Source organism: Polistes canadensis, unplaced genomic scaffold, assembly GCF_001313835.1.
Source record: "Polistes canadensis isolate GaletaPanama2010 unplaced genomic scaffold, ASM131383v1 scaffold_143, whole genome shotgun sequence".
NCBI classification, from domain to species: Eukaryota; Metazoa; Arthropoda; class Insecta; order Hymenoptera; family Vespidae; genus Polistes; species Polistes canadensis.
In genome coordinates, this window is record NW_014569690.1 from 189,608 (window position 1) to 215,633 (window position 26,026).

General features: G+C 30.3%; 7 protein-coding genes across 14 annotated transcripts in view; 1 reads left to right on the forward strand and 6 right to left on the reverse strand.

Annotated features, from left to right (window-relative positions):
- Window positions 1-1,227, reverse strand: part of LOC106788543 (beta-1,3-glucan-binding protein 1-like) — a 3,081-nt gene extending 1,854 nt beyond the window's left edge. Inside the window, exons 1-3 of the mRNA XM_014751891.1 lie at window positions 1,083-1,227; window positions 349-576; window positions 48-241 (exon numbers count right to left, since the gene is read on the reverse strand). Of these exons, the coding sequence (XP_014607377.1) occupies window positions 48-241; window positions 349-576; window positions 1,083-1,227 (567 nt within the window). The remainder of the gene's footprint in view (window positions 1-47; window positions 242-348; window positions 577-1,082) is intronic.
- Window positions 1,228-1,766: 539 nt separating this feature from the next.
- LOC106788528 (zinc finger CCCH domain-containing protein 18-like) lies at window positions 1,767-9,242 on the forward strand. Of its 6 annotated transcripts, none has more exons than XM_014751862.1 (8): window positions 1,767-2,060; window positions 2,958-3,308; window positions 3,489-4,567; window positions 4,696-5,243; window positions 5,330-5,592; window positions 5,690-6,097; window positions 6,458-6,838; window positions 7,402-9,242. In XM_014751862.1, exons 3-8 carry the CDS (start codon window positions 3,505-3,507, stop codon window positions 7,811-7,813), a joined length of 3,075 nt encoding a protein of 1,024 aa, XP_014607348.1. In that variant the 5' UTR covers window positions 1,767-2,060; window positions 2,958-3,308; window positions 3,489-3,504; the 3' UTR covers window positions 7,814-9,242. The 6 variants fall into 6 exon arrangements, with proteins under 6 accessions (XP_014607348.1, XP_014607353.1, XP_014607350.1 ...); XM_014751867.1 differs by having other exon boundaries at window positions 6,512-6,838; XM_014751864.1 differs by having other exon boundaries at window positions 1,777-2,060; window positions 2,980-3,308.
- Window positions 9,243-10,114: 872 nt separating this feature from the next.
- LOC106788532 (FIT family protein CG10671) lies at window positions 10,115-12,048 on the reverse strand. Its single transcript, XM_014751871.1, has one exon. The coding sequence runs from the start codon at window positions 11,499-11,501 to the stop codon at window positions 10,284-10,286; it is 1,218 nt and encodes a 405-aa protein (XP_014607357.1). The 5' UTR covers window positions 11,502-12,048; the 3' UTR covers window positions 10,115-10,283.
- A 406-nt stretch (window positions 12,049-12,454) lies between these two features.
- Window positions 12,455-15,612, reverse strand: LOC106788530. The gene is made up of 4 exons (XM_014751868.1): window positions 15,292-15,612; window positions 14,785-15,112; window positions 14,132-14,677; window positions 12,455-14,050 (listed from the first exon to the last, which is right to left on the reverse strand). Exons 1-4 carry the CDS (start codon window positions 15,433-15,435, stop codon window positions 13,296-13,298), a joined length of 1,773 nt encoding a protein of 590 aa, XP_014607354.1. The 5' UTR covers window positions 15,436-15,612; the 3' UTR covers window positions 12,455-13,295.
- A 438-nt stretch (window positions 15,613-16,050) lies between these two features.
- On the reverse strand, window positions 16,051-17,299 carry LOC106788533 (polyprenol reductase). Its single transcript, XM_014751872.1, has 5 exons — window positions 17,221-17,299; window positions 16,940-16,993; window positions 16,673-16,861; window positions 16,288-16,580; window positions 16,051-16,199 (listed from the first exon to the last, which is right to left on the reverse strand). The coding sequence occupies exons 2-5, from the start codon at window positions 16,989-16,991 to the stop codon at window positions 16,107-16,109; spliced, it is 627 nt and encodes a 208-aa protein (XP_014607358.1). The 5' UTR covers window positions 16,992-16,993; window positions 17,221-17,299; the 3' UTR covers window positions 16,051-16,106.
- A 738-nt stretch (window positions 17,300-18,037) lies between these two features.
- On the reverse strand, window positions 18,038-20,018 carry LOC106788531 (TNF receptor-associated factor 6). Its single transcript, XM_014751869.1, has 6 exons — window positions 19,981-20,018; window positions 19,721-19,780; window positions 19,456-19,586; window positions 18,948-19,254; window positions 18,724-18,872; window positions 18,038-18,658 (listed from the first exon to the last, which is right to left on the reverse strand). Exons 2-6 carry the CDS (start codon window positions 19,775-19,777, stop codon window positions 18,058-18,060), a joined length of 1,245 nt encoding a protein of 414 aa, XP_014607355.1. The 5' UTR covers window positions 19,778-19,780; window positions 19,981-20,018; the 3' UTR covers window positions 18,038-18,057.
- Window positions 20,019-21,446: 1,428 nt separating this feature from the next.
- Window positions 21,447-26,026, reverse strand: part of LOC106788534 (serpin B3-like) — a 6,954-nt gene continuing 2,374 nt past the window's right edge. The window contains exons 2-6 of one of the 3 annotated variants that reach the window (XM_014751875.1): window positions 24,595-25,133; window positions 23,950-24,282; window positions 23,450-23,836; window positions 22,683-22,995; window positions 21,447-22,526 (exon numbers count right to left, since the gene is read on the reverse strand). In XM_014751875.1, coding sequence (XP_014607361.1) covers window positions 22,111-22,526; window positions 22,683-22,995; window positions 23,450-23,836; window positions 23,950-24,282; window positions 24,595-25,133 — 1,988 coding nt within the window. In that variant the 3' untranslated portion in view covers window positions 21,447-22,110. Of the gene's footprint in view, window positions 22,996-23,449; window positions 23,837-23,949; window positions 24,283-24,594; window positions 25,134-26,026 lie in introns of all 3 variants that reach the window. The other 2 variants (XM_014751873.1, XM_014751874.1) reach the window with 2 other exon arrangements.

The following is a 26,026-nucleotide window of genomic DNA, read 5'->3' on the forward strand; positions in this document are numbered from 1 at the left end:
ATTATTATTATTATTATTATTATTAATAAAAGAAATATTGGAATTACCGGAGCACCCGAAAATTGTTCGAGTACGGTCCATATCGATGTGTTAAGACTATCAAAACCATCTTCAAAGATTAATTGATTCGTGCAAACCTTCAACGAGTTTCCATTCCTGTCGAATACTTTCGTTATCGAAGGTTTATCGCAATTTCCTTCCTTGCTCGAACCACGCGGTGTTCCGTCATAATTGAAGAATCCTTTAAGAGGGGGAACGGGAGTAGAAAAAAAAATGAATACAAAATATGTTCGGATATGTATCTACGAACGAATTAATTGACATTTACGAAATTTTGTTAATACAAACCGGTTACTCTGTGTTCTTGATTTAAAAGATTGTATCCTAATCCTTGATAGACAACGTGTACCCAGAAATAAATGATATCACCTTCTTTAAGCTCAGTAGTATGATCTTCGTAAACCCATCTGCCATTACGAGGCTTTATAATATCGATACTAATTACTCCTGCTTCTAATGAATAAAAATCATCGTTGAATTTTACGTGATAAGCTACCAACGTGATACCTTGTTCATCTGTTGAAAAGAAAAAAATAATAGAATTTCTAAAAGAGATAAATAATATTCACATTTTTATTATCTCTAATCGGTTGGTTGCGGTCGTAAATCTTGACCTTGAATGTGAACTTGAATTTGAACTTGAATTTGATTAACTACACAAATCATTAAGCTCTCGTCGTTATTATTATTATAATTATTATTATTATTTGTAGACGGCATTAAAATGAAATTAAATAAAAATTCTTATGATAACCTTTGTATAGTTTATTAATGTTCATATGCTATCGATCAAAACATTTTATCCGATATATTTCACAAGTCTAATAAATACATTTAGTCATGGGAAAATACGGACTGTTATGTAATTAAATAATTATAGTTGATACGAAGTCTTTATATATTTTGTATTCATCTACGCACATGATAAATGTTTTTTAACATAGGCAAATAATAAATGTTATTCTACTCCCCAATATTATAATTGAATATATTATACAATTAAAAATTATTTAATTACTTACGTGGCACAGATATACGCAATCCTTTTGGATAAAGTGGTTCTACGGTTGCACTTGGAGGTGAATAAGCAAAACTTATATTAATATTTATTAATAATGCGATAAGACAAAATAATATCGAACGATAATGATTAAAATTGAGGAACATTTTTAAATTATTATTTTACGCATACAATATTATATTTAATAAAAGATTATTATAATTTTCTTGATAATTATTTAATATATTATCATTTAAAGTAATAATATTTGTTGAAGAAATTTGACTTCGTTACACGACTACTCCTCATCTCCAACTGAATCCGTATACTTCTATAGTATTCTACATTTTTAAAATGATCCGAGATATATCTTATTTTCGAAGAATTCGTTATCAGCACTTCCCCTGTTCTTGGTTAAAAATTGTTACTTTTCCTTCTTTTTTTATATAACCACTAGAAAAGATTAATATTCTGTATACATTCTTTAAATCTTATTATTATTAACAAACACGATATCGATAGATATTTAAAAATTTCGATATATCGAAATATCTTTTCGTGTAGTCGTATTACGATTGGTTTTTCGATTAACCAATCGTATAAGCGTAAGTAATATTCTTCGACCAATGAGAAAGCAAATTGACCGACATGTCAAATGCATCAGGTATATATTATTAACGGTGTTACATCATCTATAATTGTGATCAATGACAAACCGTAACCGTATTGGAACTGAAAGTTTAGTGCTTTGTTAATTTTTTCGTTTGTCTATCTCTCTTTGTCCTTGTACGAAAGGAACTCTGATTCTATGGAAGTTTAATACGGGCCGATAATGTTAAAAGTAAAATATATCAACTTCGTCAACATATAAACGGAACGCTAAAACCGAAAGAACATCCCAAAAATACAGAGATTCGATATTTCCTGGGTGACGCCGGAAGCCTTAAAGCCTAGGGAGCATTGAAATCTCCAAAGGCCCACAGGCATACGTGCGAACAAGGTAAGAATCCCATAATACATTATCCGCAACAATTCCTATTCAATTTTCATTATCTTTTTTAAATATGACTTTAAGCGAATTGATGAATGTGCTTTTGTAACAAATATCCTGAAGATCGTATTGCAGTAATATCGATATTATCCCATTCCTAACCTCAATCCTTAGACTGCTTTTCTGAATGCCTTAGATAATTCACTAATTGTAAGGGGGAAATAAATAAACAGATATGAAATAAGAAAAGACATTAAAAAATATGATCGTGCGAATGCACGTTCATCTACATACGTGATCGTGATATTATCCTCTATTGGTTTGAATTATTAATAAGCTTTTTCCTGTTTATTATATTGTATGTGTTATTAAAGGAAATAATTCATAGGCGTTGTCAAAGAATTTTAGGTATTTCTTCCCAATCAATCATTTACTTATAATATATTTAATAAATAAATCATATAGACAGGTTATATTAAACGCTACATTTAGATTACTACGTTCTGTGAAACTCTTATTACTGCAATCGATTTAAGATCGTTGATATAACGAGTGATACAAATATTATACTTTTCCTCTGGTAATCCTTATCGAGTAATCATCTTAGTAGCAAAATTGTATTCTATTATTAATAAATATTTGATATATTTATAATATTTTATCTCTAAATGAGTTTACGGTCAATAACAAACAGTTATATTATAAATCGAATGAAATTTTGTTACGAATCATAAAATCACTTTAATATGTTTTCTCTCATACATCAATAATACTAGTCAGTTAGTTATATTTTTTTTTTTTCTTTTTTTTTTTCTTCAGTACCATTTCCTTCTTTCTATTTCGTGCTTCCCTCTTTTCCCCCTTTTTAATTTCCTCTCTCCATAGGCCCAAAAAATATTCTTTCAGGTTGAAAGTTCGTTCGTTATAGTTTCTAGTGCAGTAGAAAACGGTTTGCGGTTTACCAGTCTTTCTTAATTTGTGTTGTGTTCAAGTTGAAAAAGTTTAATATGAAGCGAAAGAGTTGCGGGGAAGAAAACCCTTGTAAAAATAATAAAAGAGAAAGAAAGAAAAAGAAAAAAAAAACAAACAGTATACTTTATAACATGTGAAAACGAAAGTTCAGTTTAAGTATAAAGTTTAAAAAGTTAAATAATTAAAGAAGTTTGTAACGTGATATAAAAAGTATGTTGAACGCGGTATGGAATGCGCGCGATGTGCCTTCAAGAGCGAGTACTACACGGGCTCTTTTTGACACAGGTAAGCTCATCGATGCCACAGAGGCAGATTTTTCAGTGCTACATTTGGCCCGTACGCCTATAAATTGACTTATCAAGTAAGAGGATCCATATGTCTCAAATATATTTCAACACTTTGATCTTCCATATTTTCCACTATTCAAATTATTCTATATTTGCTATGAAATTGTCTTTTTTTCAGGCTGGAATAGCACAAGATGTCTGACTCTGGTTCGGAGAGTTCCTCATCCGAAGGTTACCCCGCCAGAAGAAAACAACTTAATGCCGGGGACGATGTGACCTCTACGCGTTTTTCACAACGGTCTCCCTCTCTCTCCGATAGGAAGTCCCCAACGAGTTCTATTTCTTCCAGAGGAAAATCACCGGCTTCTATCATGTCTGTCGACAGAAGATCTAAATCACCAAGATCAACGCCAGCATCTCCAAAATCACAAAGATCCGAATTGATGTCTCCTAGCGAAGACGGTTCTCCAAGATCTCCAAGATCTCCACGATCACCACGATCTCCTCGCTCTGAATCCCCATTATCGAAGTCTCCACCCGCTTCTCCCAAGTCTTATCGCTCAGGGAATAATTCTATAGATTCGCCACGTACTGATCGTAGTTCCTCGAGGTCACCTATTCAAGATGAAAGATCTTGCCTTTCGACACCGCACGATTCTAAATCTTTACTCTATGGAGATTCGGAAGCGAAGTCATATGATTTCGATGCGGATACTCAAAAATCAAGAGATAATTCGCCGAAATCACTTTCGTATAGAAATAGCGAATCTAGACAGAGTTCGCCTAAATCGCCAAGGTCAGGACGTAGTTCGGTCAAGTCTCTTCTATCTGGAAGAAGTTCTCCAAAATCTTATAAATCTGGTCAAGCGTCTCCTATAGATGATCATGAATCTGACAAACATTCGCCTGAACGGTCTCCAGTAAATAAAAATAATTCTTTTAATGAATTAGATGGCGAACAGATATCAGATGGAGATATAGACGATGAACCGGAACCCGTTCCTAAATCGAAACCTGCACCGATATCTCATGGAGAAGACTTGTCCGACGTATCTGATCTTGAAAGTATGGATGGTGCAGAAGAATCTATCGATCGGGAAAGAGATTCTATCAAAGAAAAAAGGGATGACAATGAGCCGAGTATGAAGAACGACGATAAAATTGGACAAGAGGAGAAAACTGCTAGTGTAAACATAGAGGAGAGCGAACAGCTTGATTTCGAAGCTGACGGTCAGTGGAAAGATGAACGTGATGAAGGTATTGTTATCATTTTCATTTTTTTCTTCTTTTCTTTTTTTTTTATTTTCTAAATAAATTTATTTAAAAAAAGATACGTTTATTTTTTGCGTATGTATGTGTATCTTATTTAAAGTTTTAATTAATAGGAGATGCAGACATACCTGCAATTAAGGAACACAAAGATAAATTAGAAAGAGATGCTAAAGAAAAAGATAAGGATAAGGATAAGGAGAAAGATAAAGACAAGGATAAGGATAAAGACAAGGAAAAGGATAAGGGAAAGGGAGTTGATAATATAGGAGCGAACGATAAGGAAGAGGGTGAAGAAGATGGAGAGAAGGAATCCGAATTGGAAGAAGGAGAGCTTAGCGATGGAGATGATGCTCGACCGGAAGAAACCGAACCAAGACCTGTTTGTAGATTTTACAATCGAGGACAATGTACGTGGGGTGTTAGCTGTAGATTTTTACATCCTGGTGTAACCGACAAAGGTAATTACACTATGTTCGACATGGTACGACCAATGGCCTATCCTCCACATGCTGCTGCACCTCACGAATATCGAGCACATATCGATAGACCAAGTATCGTTCGACCATTAACTGGCTATGGTGGTGCTCCACCTCACGCACCAAAAGTAGAAGAATTGCCAACCGAATCTGCCTGGGAACGAGGATTACGGCATGCCAAAGAAGTAAACATACAAAATTTCTAAATACATATATATCAAATATACGACTAATAAACGATATGCTAATCGAATTTATATTATCTTTTCAGATGATGCGTAAAGCTAACAAACGCAAAGAATCCGATATGGATTTCGAAGAGAAGAAAATGAATTTAAGTTTAGGACAAGATGAATTGGATCGTGAAGCAGGATATTATGTACGAGCTGCTAGCCCTGAACCACCTGTTGAAAGGTGGCCACCGAGGGAACCACCACCACGAAGGATACCACCACCAAGAATCACACCTGAACGGTACATCGACGAACCAGAAACTTATTATCCACCTCCTGCAGCTCCACCTGATTATTATCGGTAATAAATAAATAATTCAATGTAGAAAATATCATGTAGACTCAAGGATACAATTCTCTATTTATATTTTCTAATAAAACGTTTGTATTATTTTTAGGAGAGTCCATTACAAGTCGGATTCTCGAACTACTGGGGAATATCGCGAGCGGCTCGAGTATCATGGAATTCCACGGGGTGCACCGCATTCTGTTTCACCGCCACCACATACCAGAGAACGCGAACGTGAAAGAGATAGAGAACGCGAACGTGACAGGGAACGTGAGTATTACGAGAAGTATGAAAAGAAGCACAAACGACCATCTAGGGAGGTCATAGTTGAACGCATACCACCGACTAAAACTTGGCGCGAAGAGGAACCACCACCTATGGAAAGAGGAAGAGCCGACGAATGGGCAGATCCATGGATGCGTCGTAAATCACCGAGTACCGTGCGCCGTAATACGACATCCTCAAGACGTTCTCGTAGACAATCCTATTCCTCTGGATCGTCGTACTCATCGACCAGGTAAGACTTAGTATTCAACGGCGGTAATTATGAAATATATATTTCTAGTTATTTAATTAGTTTAAGATGATAGGGATTAATGTGACACAGAGATAGGATCGAGTTTAATTCTTTTCATTGGAATTAGCTTGATATTATTTATCAAAACGATGGTTTATAGTTTATTCGGATCATAATATATTTGGTATAGTAGTACAATCGGGTTTTTTTTAGCTTGACTCCATCTCTGATTTGGTATAGGTAAAAAGAAAAAAAAAAAAAAAAAGAAAGAAAAAAAAAGAAAAAAAAAACAGGAAAAAAAAAGAAGACCATCGTAATTACAAATTGAAATAAGAACGAGTAAGAGTATAATTTTTTTAGTTCTAGCCGTAGCTCGAGCCGATCTAGCTACAGTTCTTACGACTCCCTATCCAGGTCCCGTTCACCTACTCCTCCCTCTAGAACCCGCAGCAGTGGAAAAGGGAAAGCAACGGTCCCTTCACCACCTGCGAGCGCCGCAGCAGTTCCTTCTGGAGCACCACAGCGTGGTGCTATGCTAATGAACCCACCGGCTCCTTCTCCTCGTCCACCCAAAGGCTCCATCTCTCCTACTACGGGAACGCTACATCGACGTGCTGGTTTGAATCCGCCAGCACCAAGCCCATTATCGTCTCATCAACGACATCATGAAAAAACAAGGGACAAAGCAGCCATTGCTGCGGCTGCAGTGGCTAAGGTTATCAAAAGTAGATCTAGGTCTAGGTGAGAAACCCCTTTTTCTTTTTTTTTTTCTCATATTTTATTTTATTATAATTTGTTAACCCTTTGAGTGTGCGATAGATCGCATATAATATAAGTATTGTCGACAAGGATGCAGAAAATTGCATAACTCTTTATTATATTTAACCCTTCTTTGCATGATTTTTTCTTTTTTTTTTTTTTTTTTTTAAATAAATCAGGGGGATGTAATTAATGCTCTAGATTAAAGGAAAAATATTTAAAAAAAAATCCTAGTGTTATTTTTTGACAACTGCGTTTTGTTGTACGCAATAGTCGCTTAAAAAGTTGCCAGCAACAACAAATATACAGTACAAGGGTTTTAAGTACCCTTTTTTTGTTGACTAAATAATATTATGATTGAAATTTCCATCATCATGCAAAGAAGGGTTAAAAAATAAATTATTAGTTAAATTCGTTTCTAACGCGCGAAGACTCGTATATGAATCTTTAGTAACGAAAAGTTTAAATGTAAGAAAAGTCCATACAAAAATAAAATAAAAAAACAACCAACAGATAAATTATGAATTATTCTTTCATTTTTACAGATCTTCTCATAGTAGTTCTGGATCAGAAAGTAGCGGTAGCAGTAGCGATTCGAGCGAATCGAGTTACTCGTCGTCTTCCAGCGAAACTCGTAAAAGAAAAGATTCCACGCCTCCTTTAACCCGCAAAGATTCTAAAGCTATAGACGCCTTGAAGCTTAGCGGAACAAAACAACAGATAAAGCTTACTTTGAAACCGACAAGTAACATTTCAACGACCAAGAAGATTGATCGTTCGACAATAATGGCTGGAAAGAAGAGGAGCCTCGAATCTCCGCCTTTGATTGATAGCAAAGCAAGTGTTGCTGCCGCTGCTGCCAAAGCTGCTAAAAAAGCTAGCTCTCGTCGTGAGGAATTATTGAAACAACTTAAAGCTGTCGAAGACGCAATTGCTCGGAAGAGATCGAAAGTTTGAACTTCTCTGGAATATAATAATAATTATAAAGAAAAAGAAAAAGAAAACGAAAACCCAAACGTGTGCGCTTCGTCGTTTCTTGCTTCTTCATCGTCGACCGTTTAATACGATGCATTAAAAATTGCATAAATAATAAGTCAAAGTATTTCTTAGAACGATCGATGCATAATTAGCTGTAATAATAATAATAATAATAATAATAATAATAATAATATTTGAGAATTAGAGAAGCAGACCAGTGGTGCGTGGATCAACGATTTTCTTTTTTTTTTTTGTCATTTTCTATTACGAATTTTTAATTATCATTCACAAATATATATTTACAATATTATTTTCTTATTCGATAATATTTTTTGTTCTTTTTTTTATTTTTTCTCCAAGCCCCAATCGTCACATCATCGATCGTCGTTTCTTTTTGTTTTTTTTTGTACACTTTCATTAATTTCAAATCGTGCAAGTTATCTCTAAGCAAGTTTGTAGTTTGTTTGTTTGTTTTTTTTTAATCATTTTATATATAATTTGTAAAAGCTCTATTGAAGTTATATATTATCATCAAATGAAATAATAATATTCAGTGAAGAGAAAAAGATATAAAGCAAGGGGTTTTGTTTTTTAAATAAATACGAAAGCTCGTGTGGGTACTGTTAACAAAAGATAAATACGTAACTTATTTTTGCTTATACTACGCGATTATTATATTTAGATACTGCATATTCTACTGTTTCAGAGCTTAAGTAAAATAGATGGGAATTGTATGTATGTGTTAGTAATATCATTTTATGGACAATAATTAATAGTCGATTTAAAATGTATAAACGACATTATATACCTGTTATAATATTCAAGTTTTCTTTTCTTTTCTTTTTTTTTTTGGGTTTATTTCTCAGTAAGTTTATGTAACATTAAGAAAAAGAAAACAAAAAAGTAACGCCGATGATTAATGGTAATCGAAAATCAATCGAAAAGTTCATTCGTTTACGTTGTATTTAAATTCAAAATGTTTTATTCTGTATTTGTTCATTTTAACAATTTGATTAATGAAAAACCGTTCACATTATTATCAAGAAATATAATAATTTATTATTATTATTATTATTATTATTATTATTATTATTTTGTTTCTTTTTTTATTTTTTGATCAGGTGAAGAAAAAAAAAAGTATCGAAATAATGTGTTGTAACAAAAGAGGTAAATTTTATTATTACAAAAACGTGCTGCTGCGATTATTGAAAATACGCGCGTAAATTGTAAAAATATCATCTTACAAAGATCGCCCGACGTTATCATCATATCGTATTTTGTATCAATAACGTGTTTTATCTTATAATATAATTGTATTGCATTAGTTTGTTCGAAATCATTTATTAAAGAGACACAAACGATGAAGCTGCTTGCATTGGATGCAAAAATATATTTGAAAAAAAAAAAATAAAAACACACACACACAAAAAACAAAAAAAAGACAGACAAGAAAAAACGATTAAACAAACATTGTATTTATATACAAAAATTCTGATATATCATTCGTTAGGTTCTATATAATAATTTAACGACAGAATTTTAAAAAAGTAGGAGGATAATGTGCGGACAAAAAGAAATAATAAGAACGTAAATGCGTGTAAGCGATTAATTGCACAAGAGATAATATGAGCGATAAATTTGTTATTCTTTTTTTCTTTTTTTCCCTTCGGTTTTTCATTTAATAAAAAGCATATACATGTACTTTGTACTTTCTTTTCTTTTTTTTTTCTTTTCTTTTCTCTTTTTTTTTTTTTTAATACAAAACGTGCGACGTGAGCTATTTACAAATTACCTTACCACCATAAATAATGTTCTATATTCAACAACAACCAATAAATATGAACACAATAGTTCTAAGTATAAATTGTATAACGAGGTAATTAATTGAAATTGTATCGATGATTATATAGTTAAAATCGTACCTCGAAGACGGAATTATTCTGATCATTTTACAAGTCAACAAACAATCCGTAAAAGAGGTAGTTATAGCACAGTTATAAACATCCCGGTTTATATTTATTTTATTATAATAATAATTATTATATATATATATTATTTTTCTCTTTCTTTCTATCTATCTATCTATCTATTTTAATTATCACCTAAAATTGAAAAGCTTCAAGATACGGCAAGTGGATTTACGTGTGAGAAAAAGAAAATATAAATCAGCTGTTCATTTCTAACAATCAGATCCTAAATGAGATATATCTATCTTATATGTATATTATAATATACATAAGAAACATAATCGGCTTATATAAAAATATTACAATGTTCCTTAGTTTCTTTTTTTTTCTTTTTTTCTTTTTTCTTCTTTCCTTTTAAATATTCGCAGACATTAATTGAAACAAATTTGATAGATGATTTTGGAAATGACGAAGAGGAATGAAAGAAAGAAAAAAATACGGAAAAAAAAAAAAAAAAGAAAATTAAAACAACAACCCCCAATTTAAATTGCACGATAAGATGGAGGAGGAGTTTCAGGTTCGGATAATCTACTCGTCGAGCTATTTCTTTCAAGATTATCTTGACAGGTTCGTATGGGAAGACCCATGAACCTGTTTGTACTTCCATTCAACGTGGTACGTCTTGCACGTGCTGCATTTAAATCATGTTGAGGTTTGACTTCGTTATATTTAAACAAACCATCACCGGGCGGTGGTAAACCAATTTTAGGTAATTTGTACCACCATTGATACGTAACGTACCAAGTTAAAACTGCAGCAATACCTCCGAGAAATTTCTCTATCATAATGTGATAATAGAGTACCGTAGAAACCAACATAACGTCCCATAATAATTGTTGTACGGTCATAAAAACAAATAGAGCTCTTAAATAAGGGGTAAAAACTTTGTGAGCCTTTTTAAGGAATTCCAAATCTCGATCTGAGAGATTCCGAAGTGGTCCAAAGCTAGTCTCATTGGGAGTGATTCTGGTGTGTTCCTCTCGCATGATCAGATCTTTAATACCTTCCCAGCCTATCATAGAAGAACCTTCTTCGGCTAAGATGAGACTGGAGTATATGAGGATGAATGTATGACCTGATATATCAAACCCATTCCAAAATTTTCCAGCTTGGAGACATTTAACTTTGAATTGCAATTGGGCTTCCTTGGTGTTGACGCAACGGCCAAAATTTGTTTCAATGTAATTAAATAATCTGGTCCACATTAACCAGGCCAACGTGGCAAGTACCAAACGTGCCAAATGTTTCAACAAGATAGACCTCCTACCGCAACCAAGGGTGTGCGAAGTAAGAACTATCCATGGTATAGTTACCATCAACAACCATCCCCATCCCCATTTAACGAAATATCGATTAAGTGCATTATCCGATCGGGAAAAATACGATCTAGGCATTATCACGAAATCAGCCACGAGTGATATCGTAAATATCGTCCCACAATATATGGCTACCTTCAATCTGGTATCAAATAGCAATGATTTCTTGCAAACGTGTAAAAACATAGTTACGAGTATAAGACCTATAGAACTTGGTGCAGTTGTTGGTCTCGTACCACCTCGATCCTCTTGACTTAAATTTGGTCGAAAATTTAAACGACTCGATGATCTCGCGTTACCACCAGAAAATGTATTGTTGTTTCCCGCGAAATTGTTACCACCATTTCCGAGATTAGGGTGGACTCTTCGTTTTCCAGCAGCCATCCTTCCTGTTCTTCGTGCTTTTTTTTTTTTAATCTCGTACTTCCGTAATTGAATTTTTTCTTTTCTCTTCTCTTATATTTTTCTGGTTTTTTTTCTTTTTTTTTTTATTATTTATCTTCAATCAATACGATCTCATTTATTTATTTCAACTCATTATCTAACTAATTCGAGGTTAGAAACGTTTAAACAGCTGATTCGAAATCAGAGGTTATGACAATTGTTCACTTGTCCCCTTTTTTACTTTTTTTTATTATTTCAACAAAATAGTCGAACACTTATTATTCCTTTTATTTCGAACGATTTATTAGTTAGCCTAATAATTAGGCTAAAACGTGTTACGAAGATCTACAGAAGCACGAGTAACTTTTTTTTAGTATATTTATCGTCTGTCCTCGATGAGTTTATAGTCCAATGTATCCAATTCTCGCTCCGTCATCAAAATTATATATTTATTATGTATCTTTTTTTGTCCCCTCTCCAATTCTGAAATAATTATACATTCATTTCTTTAGAATCTTTTAAGTAGTGCTATTTAACGTTGTTCGATCAAAAAAAAAAAAAAAGAAAAAAGAGAAAAGATAGATAATGTCGCAATTGTGCGTGTCATTTTTAACAGAGTTCAAAGTTCAAAGATACCGTTAAAAGTTCCTACAATTTCGGGGATTTTGTCTTCTTTAAAAAATATATATATATATAATAATTAATATTTATTATCAGTTCTCTAAACATTTCTATCAATGAGATTCGTGATTATTAATTACATTCGATTTGAATTAATTGTGTATATCTCTTATGTTTACTCGCGTTTATTTTTTAATTCTTTTCGAAATACGTTGGCGGGAAAATTTGAAATACAAATGACGATGCATCCCTTGTTGTTTTGCTCGCGTTTATTTTTTAATATTTTTTCGAAATACGTTCGCGGGAAAATTTGAAAAAAATCAAATGTTTTGCATCTAGCCCATTGGAAAACAATATATTTGTGACATGATTTACATAGATACAATTGTTTAGTTGCTAATTTTTAAATCTATCGTACAAATGAGTAGTACATTTTGATAACTAGAACGATGATTCCAGCAATAGTTTGTTTCTACATATTTATATGTTATAATTTATGCGCATAGTATATAATTGAAATTAAATCAATCGAATCATTTAACGTGCAGGGATTGTGTGTCACGCTGTTTAGGCATTTAAATATGTGATACCATTCAGTTAAGTTTCCAAAAATGCATTTACGTTGCAACAATATGTAACAATTGATGAATTATTTTAATATTAGCGTTGAATGGTATGACTTTTCTTTGTTTTTTTTTTCTTTTATCATACAATAATTTTTAAATTGTACATAACACGTAGGCGTAATATTCGATGATAATATTTTTCAAGTTAATAACGCGCGTGCAATAATATTAATATTTTTTTACATTAATATAGGCGCACTGAAGCGTAATACAATTGTAACAAAAATTGCATCATGTAACAGCGATAGCTCATTCGAAGGCACCATTATTATCGTTTGACTAGTAAAAAGATTTTTCGATAAGCCAGCTTTTATTTAATAATAATAATAATACGTAAATTAAATTCAGTCGTGTAATATCACTTTTATTCGAATCACTAGGATCCGTTAAGATATTTTTTTAAGATAGGAAAAAGAAAAATAAATAAATAGAAAAATAAATGAATTTAAAAGTAGGACCATCGTGTTAGGATAAAATTAATCGATTTACAATTAATTCGAAATGACTATAAATGGTGTGAATTAAAGTAACATTTTGATGTTAACGTTTATCGTTTATCTACGCCAGTAGAATGCATAGAATTAGCATAGTTGAGTAATATTTTAAAAAATTGTACATTAGGATGCGGTAAGTTGGATAAAATTAAATCTAATTTAACTATTTTTATTTTGGACGTCAACATCCTAGGCGATTCGTTATTGTACGAAGACCAATAACTCACCAATTCTGGATATCCCTCGTGATTGATATTAGCAGCCGCGATAGAATTAAATTTCATTCGTAAATCTAAATTTGGTTGACAATTAGTACCATTGCATAATTGAGTAACATCGGTTTGACTAGCATTAATGACTTGTACGTCGGTGTAATTAACGAAAACTATTAATACTCTTTCAATTAATTTTCTTTCAACTATTTTCGATACCGTATTAATTACCGAAGGATTAGTATCGAGCCATTCCCAGAATTTAATAACAAACCCGGTGCTATATGGTTCTTCGGATGTTATTAAAAATGCTGGTTTGGAGACAAACGAATTTGGGCTTACGTATTCCCAAATAGGAAACGTTTGATTAGGCTGATTTTGTAGAGTCAGATTGATAGTAGCTTTACAAGATTCCCAAGGACAAACGCCTTCATTTTTAACCATCAAACGATGATAACGCGTAGGCTTCCAATAATTATTTTCTTCCTGCAACATCATTACTTTAAAGATACGCGGCGACGCTTTTATCTCTCTTTTTCTTTGCGATAAACTCGAACCGTTGAGAAGTACTTTTAACGACACGTATTTCGTAATACCTACAAAATATAATATATGAGATTTATTAAATCATAAATATGAAAAAAATAATAAATACGTAATTACATATTTATACATACGTTTACCGTTAATGTCGTGACACACGTATAAAATAGTACCATCGGAAACTAGATTGTATATGTTAACTAACGAACAATTGTGTTTTGTATATTTTCCTAACAATTGGCCAGTATTACCAGATAAAAGTACAAGAGTAGATACATTCTCTTGCGATACTTCTACGCTTAAAAGATCTTCGACTCCATCAGAGTTGAGATCTGGTAAGATAACTGGTAACTTTGAAAACGTATGTACTTCGGAACTCCAATGTATTTTACCTTTAGCTGGATCTATACTTTTTAATAAACCACGTTCTCCGACAACGATACAATCTGGTTTTCCAGATTTATCCGTATCGATGGATAAGCAATCGATATTAGTTGGTATTCTTTCTAAACGAACCCACCAGGAATCAAAACCGCTAGTTCCGTCTATATATAAAATAAAACCTTTTCTTGTAGTTTTAGAATTGTAATTTGTATTGCTATCGTTGTATTCTTGACTTCTAAGCAAAAATATAAGATCGTATGGAGATCCAGGAATAATTGTTATCGGCCCGTGTACCTCTACAAAAATAATATAACAATTAAACGTCAAAATATTATATAACGCTTTGTTCGTTTGTTTAAATGAATTAATTTATAAATCACTTCATATGAATTTTTATACTCACCAACATTCAACAAAGTTTTCTCCCATGAAACGGACGATTGTGGTTTATTAACTGGTGGACATACCATAGTATCACATGGTAAAACATACAAAAACACAAGTATCGTTACTATGCATAATAATATTGATATGATTAAACAAAATCTTCGAAAAGGTGACATATCTCTGCGTTTCCACAAATCATTTTGCGTAGTGCCTTCTATTATCATTGTCGGTATATCATCTCTGTAACATTTAATTGTATTTTGTCCATTCCTAGTACGATTAGCTAAATTTCTAGTTTCATCCAATGGATAATAAACTCCGTGTTCGTGGACCATTGTAGGCTCCTATAATTCAATTAATTATAAACAAAATTAACAAATTAATCTATTTGCGAGTAGAAATCTTTTTCTTTTGTTTTCTTTTTTGTATATTAAGATCAAATCTTTGAGATGTATGATTTTGAATAAGTATGACCTAATTACTTAATCCTTTTAATAATATTTTAAAATCATTAATCTCTTACCATAGTTGTTCTCTCATCGTTAGTTTGTTTATTTGTTAAATCATTTCTTTGTATTATATGTTTATCCTCATCTTCGGTGTCGGTATTGCTCATACATTGAGGAAGAGGTGTATAACCTTTTCCACTGTGATGCTCGGCAGACATGATCACAAAATGTTTTATTTGATTAATTTACTTTTTTATATCTACCGATTTAAAGACCAGCAATTATAATATTATATTATCAATTCATATTGAATGCATTTATTGAAAAATCAATGTTGCACATCAAACATTACTGACCTTCCTTATCCCGAATATATCTGAAATAAATCTGAATGTATAGTATGTGTATATGTGTATAGTATCGTTATATTTGAAAACTATAGAGGGCAGATCAACTGACAATTCAAATGCATTCTAGTGTGTATATTAAAGGTAACAAAAATTAATTAGAAACAATAATTTATGCTCGTTATTATATTTATTCTATCATTTGTAAACAAAATATTATTAAATTGTCCGGAAAAAACTCGATTAATATTTTTAATATAATTTATTTTCATCAAATTTTTTGTCAAAATCGGCAAAAGTTTTCCGATCAACTTTTAATATTTACAAAAATAATAATGATAATAGGTAAATAATTAATTACGAATAATTATTTGTTTAAATAATTATAAATATATATAATATATAATATTATAATGTATATATATATATATATATCCATTTTTACAAGTGATTTATATAAACATAAATTAAATTATTGTTGTGCAGAGTTTATAAATAGATTATAAATATTATATAAATAACAGAGATAATATTAATTCTATTTAAAATAAATATGGAATTAAGATTTTCCGTTTCTTCGGATAGTTTTGGAAAGTTTGTTTATACCATTTGTGTTCCATTATAGCACAATCCACCTGTAAAAAAATAAATTCATTTTAAAAAATAATTTATATATATATATATATGTATATGTAGAATTTTTTAATGTATATATTTATTTACCTGGTTAAGTATTACCCAAAGTGTGACGTAATGAAACGTATTACTTTGCCAAAGAATTACAGATACCGATAAATAAATTATAATTTCTGTTAATTGCAACGGCGATGATAAATATTCGAATAGACCACCGTGTGGTACTTTGTATCCGTCGAAAACAACTTTGTTATTAGATTTTCTCAAATTGACTAAGATAAAATTAGATTGCAATTGCATCAACGAAGACAATAAAAATATATTAGCGCAAACTATTTGTAAGAACGTTAAATTATGCCAATCGATTGATTTATCTGAATCTGTAAAAAAAAAAAGTGATTTGCTTTTTCAATGATAAACAAATTTAATGTATTATTTTATTTTTTATGGAAAAATATTACTCGTATGTTACCTCGAACAAAACCGTGTAATTCACCCAAGATACTAATTAATGTTCCCGTATAATGTAAATATCCAACTAAATAATGAGATATGTGCATTTTTTTATCAGAAAAAACATTAACATAATGTGACTCATAGAATCTTTTCCAACAATGAATGGTAAGAAGGGTCATAGCTAAAAATCCGCTTTCAGGTGATACTAAAAATGAAATAATATATACTATAATAATAATAATATTAGTATCGTTAACTATATCAAAATTTCAATATACTTTACTTAATGCTTTTCTGGATTTGCCAAGCGATGCATCTAATAAGCAATATATCATTTCTGGAATTTGACCATTCATAAAATATTTATAACACATTAAAACAAGTGATAATGTAAAAGCTGGCATTGCAAAGTTATAGAAGTGTTTGAACCATCTAAAATTTGATATATAAAGAAAGAAGACACAAAAAATAGAAAGATTATTTTTATTTAAGAATATATAAAAAATTGTATTAGAGTTAATTATACAAATAATTTCTATTATATATATATATAATAACGCTCACCTTTTTGGTACTTCAACTATTGCAACCAATGGATGATGAATATTAATCGCATGTTTGCCATAATGAAATGTACGTCTAATTAAAACGGGTAAGTGATCTTCAGCATACATAAAAAGGATTCCAAGTATTATCATTAAACTTGATTTTAATATAAATAAATAACTTATCAAATTTATATCCATTATTCTTCAAGATAATATTTCCGTTACAAGCGATCACAAAAGACCTTCTCGAGTGGAGATAGAAAGTATTATTTTTGTAATTATATAGAAAGTGGGACTTTCAATGCAGAAACCAGGTTATTTGATAATTCCCTTATGCGAAATATCCAGCCAACTGCAACAATACAACAATACAAAATCACAATAATTCTATTAATATTCAAGCACATTAATATATTTTAACATTAAAAAAAACTATTTTGATGTTTAATCAATTTTATCAGAAATATTCATTCAAGGGTAGTTCTTTTATAATTACAAATTATAAACGAACAAAAATAATATTCGATGTATTAAATATAATTTATTTTTCAATATAAAATATACATAAAAAACGGATTGTTTTTTAACGAAAAGAAAAATTACATGTGAATGTTTTTAAAATAATTCATTTATTATTATTATACTTTTACTATATTTCTTTTTTTTATTACATATAATTCAACTATGTGCTACAATACAAACATTTTGGACGGATTTTATTTTGTTTATATAATTTTATTATATAAAAATTGATAAAAAAATATCTTAACAGAGTTTTTAATAATATATATAAAATTTATACTCTATATATTTATTTACAAAGTTTAAACAATAATAAGTAAAACAATTGGTTTCAGAGTAATGGTAATTGAAATTTATCGTAGGCTCGTACTTCGATACGAAAAGTTAAAGTGTCTCTTCGTAAAAAATCAGGTAAATCCTGCGTACGTACAAATTCAACGTAACCGAAACTACGTTTATTTAATTCACAAATAGGTTTTCTAAAAGCTTCAAGATCCGGTCTTGAACAAGTTTTCTCTCTAATATCTTTTTCTGAATTATGTGGATGTATCAATACGAAATACATGACGCCATTGAAGGGCCAATCCAATGCATCGTCATTTTCCGATTTCATGATATGTAAAAGTAATGACAAAAATTCTGGATCCTTGGAAGATATGTTTATTCTGGCACACATTTTGTAGCCGTTAGGTCCGGTGTAAAATCCAGAACTATAATACATCTTTAAAGGATCATCTATCATGGAGTTAAGTTTTTCTTGAAAGGAATTTAATTTCCAGATATAAACACCATTGCAATTATGTAATAGCATTTCCTCTTTGGTAAAGCGCATTGAAGTTTGTAAGGCTGTAAGTTGATTTTTTTGATTGGAGACAGTAATAGAAAGTTCTCGATTTTGTTGTTCCAGTACTACTATCCTTTCGTACAAACTCCTAAAAATATACTTCGCTTAATATTCTTTGAATATAATAGAAATGTATATATTTCTGTTAATTACTTTAATAATTGTTGCCAATCCGGCGGTGGTTCTTTATCTGATACCGATGTTCCATTTTTGGGTGGTGGATCCCATAACTTAGATTCTGCAGATAAAGCACTAACGTGGCCTTGAGTCATTGATAAGCGTTGAAGCGAATTTAGTATCATCTATTAATAAGTAACCATATATACAGTAAATATCAATTAATTTACTTAATGCATTATAAGCATTACTTTACTAACGGTTAAATGTGAATTGACATTTTTTTCCAAATGAATGCGCAAAGATTCTTTTGAACAAAATAATTCCATGCAACCAACGTCTTTAAAGGAACATGGAATCCCTTCCGATGTAGAAAGGTTTTTGTATGTACATTCATTGATATGCATCTCCATATCAACTGGTGACAATTCAGCCAAACAACCAAATTGACGATATGCACATGTAGTGCGCTGTTGAGATATCTCTCTACTTGTATAAAGATCTCTGAAAAGATCGCTTTCAGATTTTAAAGGTTGACTGTCTATCGGACAGCATGCACCTTCTCTTCTAATGAAAAAAGACAATGTATTATGGTTAAACATATTAGTATTGCCATGCATGCACATTAATAATTTAATCATTTTAATCTCAAGTAATATTAAATATTACTAATATAAAATTAATATATTTTTTTGTCGCTCTGTTAGGAATTTTTGGGATTTAAATAGTTAAAGTTTTATTTAAATAATTAATTGTTATAAAACTTACTGTAACCAAGTGTAAATGCACCGTGAACAAAATTTATGACCACAAGATGTTAAAACTGGATCACGTAGCCAAGTTAAACAAATAGGACACTCAAATCGGGGTTCCAAGTATTCTTTCATACCATCACCGCACTGCACCAAACGAGTGTATCATGAATGAAAATGAATTAATGTTAACGCAATGTTTGATGCATGATTCAAAAACCTATCGATTTTTGTGCACAACCATTTAAAAAAAAAAATAAACAAAATAGTCCAATACATACTATTCCACTTTCCTCTGCCACCTTAATAGGTTCATTAGAGTTCTCTGATGTGGTCATTATCTATAAAGAAAGCCATAATGAAAAGAAGATGATGAAAAGAAGATGATGGAAAGAATATGATGATGATACAAGAAAAAGAAATATATATATGTAACCGTTTAAAATAAATCTCTTGTAAAATCATATTTGACGTCAAACAATTATTAACGATAATTCATTCAATTTCTATATAATAAGAGTTTAGAATAAAACTTACTTACCGCGATTATTTAAAGAAAATTCTAGTATGATGAAATTTAAATGTTTTTATCATTTTACACTTAGATTTTTATTTTTATGAAAATCATGTTAAAGAAATATAAAAACGTAATTCTCCCACTTTTTGCAAATATATTACGAAAAGGAGACTGAGAAAAAATGATTGAATTATTTTTGTTTATATTACTACGCACGCATTCATGCGTGCCTATATTTATACCAATGGAGCCTGTATATAGCTCAGTTTTTATATCTTTAAAATGAATATTTCAAGGAGATCTGCCATCTTTTATTGCATTTCTAAAATTATCAATATTATTGAAAAATTCTATGTACAGGGACCTGAATTATCGACAGATGTAAATTCATAAATTGTTCCCTTTTTTATCTACCAAGATTCATCTTAGTTACTACCGGGACCACCAGAGGGCGATAGAAGGTACTTAACGCGATGACGGTACAATACTATCAAAGAATACAGTATTCTCTCCATCTCTCTTTTTTTGATAGATATGATAATATTGTAATAGAATTTTACATAATTATATTTAATTTTTAGTGTATAAACATGTGTGTGTCTTTCCAGAAATGCATTTAAACATATATTTTAAGAAATAGTCATTTAAGGCGTTCAAATAGAAAAAAATTTCAAAGGTTTGTTGTTAAATCTAATTATTTGAAATATCCATGTATGTGTGAGAAGCTTGCATTAATAAAATGCAGTGTATGTCGAAAAAATTTATGTTTCGTGTGTCTCTATACGATAATTATCTTCATTTTTATGTAATTATTTAAATTTAGCTGCAATATAAGAAAAGTTCATTAGTACATTAAAATAATTGTTAATTAATCGATAGAGAGAATTGTTTATGCAATTTTTATGCAATTGTTTAAATAAAACTTAACTATAAAGATGTAATTATTATATATATAAATTACAGTTATATACAATTGTAAATATTAAATGAATGCTAATTAATAGAGTTTGTAATGTAAGAATATTGAATTCCTTTTTCTTGTTACACACATGCGCAATGTTCTCGTATATAAAGTCATATAAATAACATTTAATAAAAACATTTAATTAACAGAGATTATTGACTCAGTTCAATGGTGGATTTCGAAGGTGACGGTACTCCGATTATATATTCAGTGTTTTTACATCTTTCTTTCATTAATTAACTATTATTTTAATAATCTAATGTGTACTCTACTTATATTACAGAAAAATGTTACCCTCGAAGTTATCACTGTGCAAGAGCGTTAAAATAAATAAAAATAAAAATATTCGTCGTGCATACACAAGAAACATAAATTTTTTCAACATACTACACTGCATTTTATAAATGCATTTTATATATTTGATAACGTGTAAGTCACTTGACACGTTCTTAGAGGAATAGAAATGTAAATTTAGGTTTATGGAGATATTTAAAATGAAGTAATAAAATAAAAACATTAATATATCATTTCAAGCAAAGCAAGCTTTAATTTTTAATTCATCGATGCACAAAGTAATTATTTTCTATTTAACACGAGTATAATATAAACTAATATATAAAATATAAAACTAATAGTATATAAATAACGTGTATATTTTAAAATGAACTAGTATAAAAAAAAAACGAACAAAAAAATATCTATTTAGCGGATATAAAATCAATTTTTCTTTTTTTTTTTTATATATAAACTAACTAGAAGAGAAAAAATAATAACGATAAGCTTTCAATACAATTGAAGTTCATATTTTCTTTGGTGTTTTATGCGAATAAACAGAAGTCTTATTATTAAATGTTGTAATGCGAATGAAATCCTAAATAAAGAGAGAGAGAGATAGAGAGAGTACAAAAAAAAGTATAACTTATTTGTTTATAATTGACCTCTTTTACTTATAATTAAATAGGATTTTAATCAATTATGAATATATCACATACATATACGTGTATATTAGAGGCAATTATAATAATAATAATAATAATAATAATAATAATGTTAAATACTGTTGGATAAAAATTGACGTTAACCCTTTTCGTTAACTAACGCGTACGGGTGAATTTGTTTGGAATGATATTTTCGCAAAAGGTTGATAAAAAAAAAAAAAAAAGAGAAAAAAGATAATAATAAAAATATGTTTACAAAGTAGAATAATTTGGAGTAGGCCTGTTAATCGTACCCCAAAACAATATTAATTTCGTCGGATTGTGTCTGATGAAAAATAAAAATGGTCTATTAGCGATTAACCTTTTTTGACTGCCATCTCTTTCCAAAACAACTGCAGTTGCTGCTGCAGCTTCGGTACCCCTTTCATTAATATCAATGTCTACTTTATGCAATACCTCATCAGCATATAAATGAGGATTACTTAGAGTCGCGCTATTTCTAAGATTGTCCAAACCATAATATTGATAATTTCTATTTTCAATGATACGAAGAAATTCTTCAGGAATACGATTTTGTCTTTTAACTCTGTTAACAACATCGTTGGTATCGTTGATACGTTCCTTTTCAATTTCACGTTTTTTCTTAGCCAATCTTCTTATGTTAAATCCTGTGGACCATTGTTCGACATTGTAATTACGATTATTGTCAAAATATTGAAATAAATTTTTTCTAAGATTTCGTTTTTCATTCGTAACACCACCGAATCTTGAAAATATTAATTGGTCTCTGTTGTTATTTGATTTTCTGTTAACAATTTGTTTACCAGGTCTGTTGTTGGGATCCGTGATAGCAGCCACGTTTAAATTTGGATTTAAATTGTTTTGACCATCCGGACCGGGTGACAATAAACTCAAATCAGCGGTTGTTGGGTCGAACAATGATAACAAACCTAAACTTTGTAATACTCGTTTCAGTTTTAAAGAACTAGTTATCTTCATTTTAGGTATCCCTAATATGGTAGTTTGATTTTTCGTGTTTTGAATCAAATATTCAATGATCTCCGGTGTCAGAGTCTTTTCAAATCCACCCAATGCTCTTGCACCTTCTATGGTTGGTAACATGATGTACATAGTCATCTAAAAAAAAACATATATATATAAATATATATAAGATATTACATTTCTTATCGAATTATTACGAAAACACTAAGAATAAATATTTCAAATGTGATAATTCACTAGTTTACAAAATTAAACTTTTTATCTGTTGACGTGAATTTTATGATTGATAAATGTTTCACTTATGACCTGTTTTTTGGTCAAATCTAACCTCAAAAAATATGTCTGCGGCTCGAGTTATATTTTTTCTTTTTGATTTTTATCATTTATACGTATTTATTAATCGATAAAGTCCGTACATATTTTAATGTGTTAAGATTAATATTTGAGACAAAAAAAGAGTTCATACAAAAATTCTAATAAATATATATTTGAAATCTGTATAACATATCTAGTGTCAGTAACAGCAGCCTAAAATGTTTTCGGTAACAAATCTATTGTAAACTAATGTAATCAATGATTTCATACTTACGTCCAATCCTTTGTAAGGTAAACCAACTATTTTAACGCCAATATTTGGGTCCTCATAAAATGGAAAATCCCCAGCATTGTACATGAAGTCAACAGTGATTTCTTGATTAGGTTCTATGGAAAATGGCCTTTTACCAGTAGCACCTTGTATGAAATGTCTGTCCCATTCAGCATTGAAATATAATGCTGATGCTATGACAACCAAGGTGCTTGGGGATGGTACATCATTTAAAATCGATGCAATTTTTCCATTGGTTTTTTCTTTAACCCATGCATTTATTTTATCCTTTGCTTCATTTCCTTTCAATTGAAAATCGAGATTTTCAACTTCGCTTTTGTAAACGTTTTCACTGATCGTTTTGAATTCCGATCTTATTGGAAAACCATTCTGATGATTTGAAAACAGGAAAATTAATCAGAAAAAAGGAAAACAAAACTATAGAAATATTATTTCACGAATTAATTCATTCGTTAATATAATAACATTGAATTAATGTATACCTGTACAAAAATTCCATTTGCAATGTTCGTAGTTCTCGCAGATCCAGAAACACTCTGATGTATCACTGACATTAATAAACCAAATATTTGATGAACTAATTCGGAATGGGTTGATATGTCCACTCCTGTAGCAAGACCAAGAATTCTCGAAGTTTCTTCGAATGTTATACCGGCTGATCCTAAATGAATCATCGCCAATGCTCCGGCAAGATTAAGCGGTGAAAATACAATGTTTTCATTCTCATTAACTACCGATGCCAAATTATTAGCGTATATAACGTTTTGAATATCCAATGCCAACTTTGTGACACCTTTAGAAATAATATTGTTAACCTGTGATTAAGAAATATATTCAAATAAATAATAATTTAAACAAAATCATCTTCTAGAATGTGAGGAACATTTGAATACAGGTAACCCTCCTATAACACGTTTCATTATTTGAAGATCATTTATTTGTGAAGTATATTAAACGATCATTGTATATTATTCAGTGATAGTAGAAATACAGATGGTGTACAAACAATTTCGCAAATTATTTTTAAATCATATTACAGGAGGGTTTAAGTTTCCATGTTGTAGGAAGGGCTTACCTGTATCTCGTTAATTAATTAGAACAAATTACAATTGTATATAAGATCTTACCTGATAAGCCCAATCTGGTGGCAACGATTGAGCAAGAGGTGAAATTGGCAATGCAACTCTATTATTATTTGTTTCCGATGGTGTACCACTATTTATGGAAGCTCGTTTTTGTGGTTGATTAACATTAAACGCTGAAGAATATAATAAAGGTGGTGCATATGCAGCTTGTACTGCATATTCTGTTTGTTGTGGTGCATATGCAGCTTGTACTGCATATCCTGTTTGTTGTGGTGCATATGCTGCTTGTTGTGGTGCATAATATGTTGGTTGTACTGGTTGTTGTTGTGATGCATAATATGTAGCTTGTGCTGGTTGTTGTTGTTGTGCATAATATAAATCTTGTGAATATGTTCCTGTTGCTGCTGGTGCAGCAGGTGCAGCGTATGCAACAGGATTATAAGACGCTTGATACAATCTTTGTTGATTTTTATCATAAACTGGATAATTCACATTCTTCGCATATTCATATTGATCCGGATAAATCATTTGTGATTTAGTTAGGATTATTAATCCTAAAAATATTATTAATTCCATCCTTTCTGAAAAAAATAAAATACAATCAATATAAAACTTCCATATTAACGTACAAACAAACAAATAATAAATACAATCATATCAACGTGTTCGCGTTCATTTTGTTAATCTATTGTAAGAACAAATTTTCTATCCATCTGCATTATTATTGTTTTGTTAACCGTACTTCTTCATTTGTCACGTTTTCCTATTTTATTTTTGTATGACGTGTTCGTATAGCTGTCAAATTAGTTTACTCACAGGAAACGAATATAATAACAATCATTGTAGTATCGATAATAGAATGCTCTATTCGTTAGGTGACATTTTTCTTTAAACGCGGTATGACCTAATGCATAATTAGTTTTGTCACAATATTTTTTTTTCTTTTTATTACGAATGAACGATCGTGTAAAATTTAATGATATTCATGAACACGAATGAAAAATCGTTTCTAAAATAATTATACATAAATTTATGCAATATATATATATGTATGATATACGAGAAAAGATTCTTAATGTTTGAACTGTGATGAAAAGAAAAAAGAAAAAAAAGAAATAAAACGATGAAAGAAACGTTGCAGTTAGACTTGATAAAATGATAATATTATTATCGATCATGGTTTAACATTCTTGCGGATTATAATATAGTCGATAGACTTAAACTATACTTAAGTTACGCAAATAGAATACCATTTTTATTGAACTTTTATTTTTCAAGAGTTGAAATATTTTTTTCTTTTGTTTTGTTTTTTTCTCTTTTTTTTTTTCAAAAGATTATTTTCTATACTTGCGTAACGAGTAGATAGATTGATATTTAATTATCTCGTATACGATTTCAATGTTGTTTTATTTAACATTTATTTCCATTGCAATATATTTCCGAGATCTCATTCATATTATTTTATTATATTATA

Coding starts and splice junctions, on each gene's coding strand:
- LOC106788530 (XM_014751868.1), bottom strand. CDS start 15,435: ATGTCTGCCGAGCATCACAGTGGAAAAGGTTATACACCTCTTCCTCAA. Junction 14,678..14,784: donor GAAAACTTTGTTGAATGTTG/GTGAGTATAAAA, acceptor TTATTTTTGTAG/AGGTACACGGGCCGATAACA. Junction 14,051..14,131: donor TCACGACATTAACGGTAAAC/GTATGTATAAAT, acceptor TATATTTTGTAG/GTATTACGAAATACGTGTCG.
- LOC106788532 (XM_014751871.1), bottom strand. CDS start 11,501: ATGGCTGCTGGAAAACGAAGAGTCCACCCTAATCTCGGAAATGGTGGT.
- LOC106788528 (XM_014751862.1), top strand. CDS start 3,505: ATGTCTGACTCTGGTTCGGAGAGTTCCTCATCCGAAGGTTACCCCGCC. Junction 5,244..5,329: donor GATTACGGCATGCCAAAGAA/GTAAACATACAA, acceptor TTATCTTTTCAG/ATGATGCGTAAAGCTAACAA. Junction 6,098..6,457: donor TCGTCGTACTCATCGACCAG/GTAAGACTTAGT, acceptor TAATTTTTTTAG/TTCTAGCCGTAGCTCGAGCC.
- LOC106788531 (XM_014751869.1), bottom strand. CDS start 19,777: ATGACCACATCAGAGAACTCTAATGAACCTATTAAGGTGGCAGAGGAA. Junction 19,587..19,720: donor TGGCAGAGGAAAGTGGAATA/GTATGTATTGGA, acceptor CGTTTGGTGCAG/TGCGGTGATGGTATGAAAGA. Junction 18,659..18,723: donor GATTGGCAACAATTATTAAA/GTAATTAACAGA, acceptor GTATATTTTTAG/GAGTTTGTACGAAAGGATAG.
- LOC106788533 (XM_014751872.1), bottom strand. CDS start 16,991: ATGATATATTGCTTATTAGATGCATCGCTTGGCAAATCCAGAAAAGCA. Junction 16,581..16,672: donor ATTACACGGTTTTGTTCGAG/GTAACATACGAG, acceptor TTTTTTTTACAG/ATTCAGATAAATCAATCGAT. Junction 16,200..16,287: donor TTTGGGTAATACTTAACCAG/GTAAATAAATAT, acceptor ATTTTTTTACAG/GTGGATTGTGCTATAATGGA.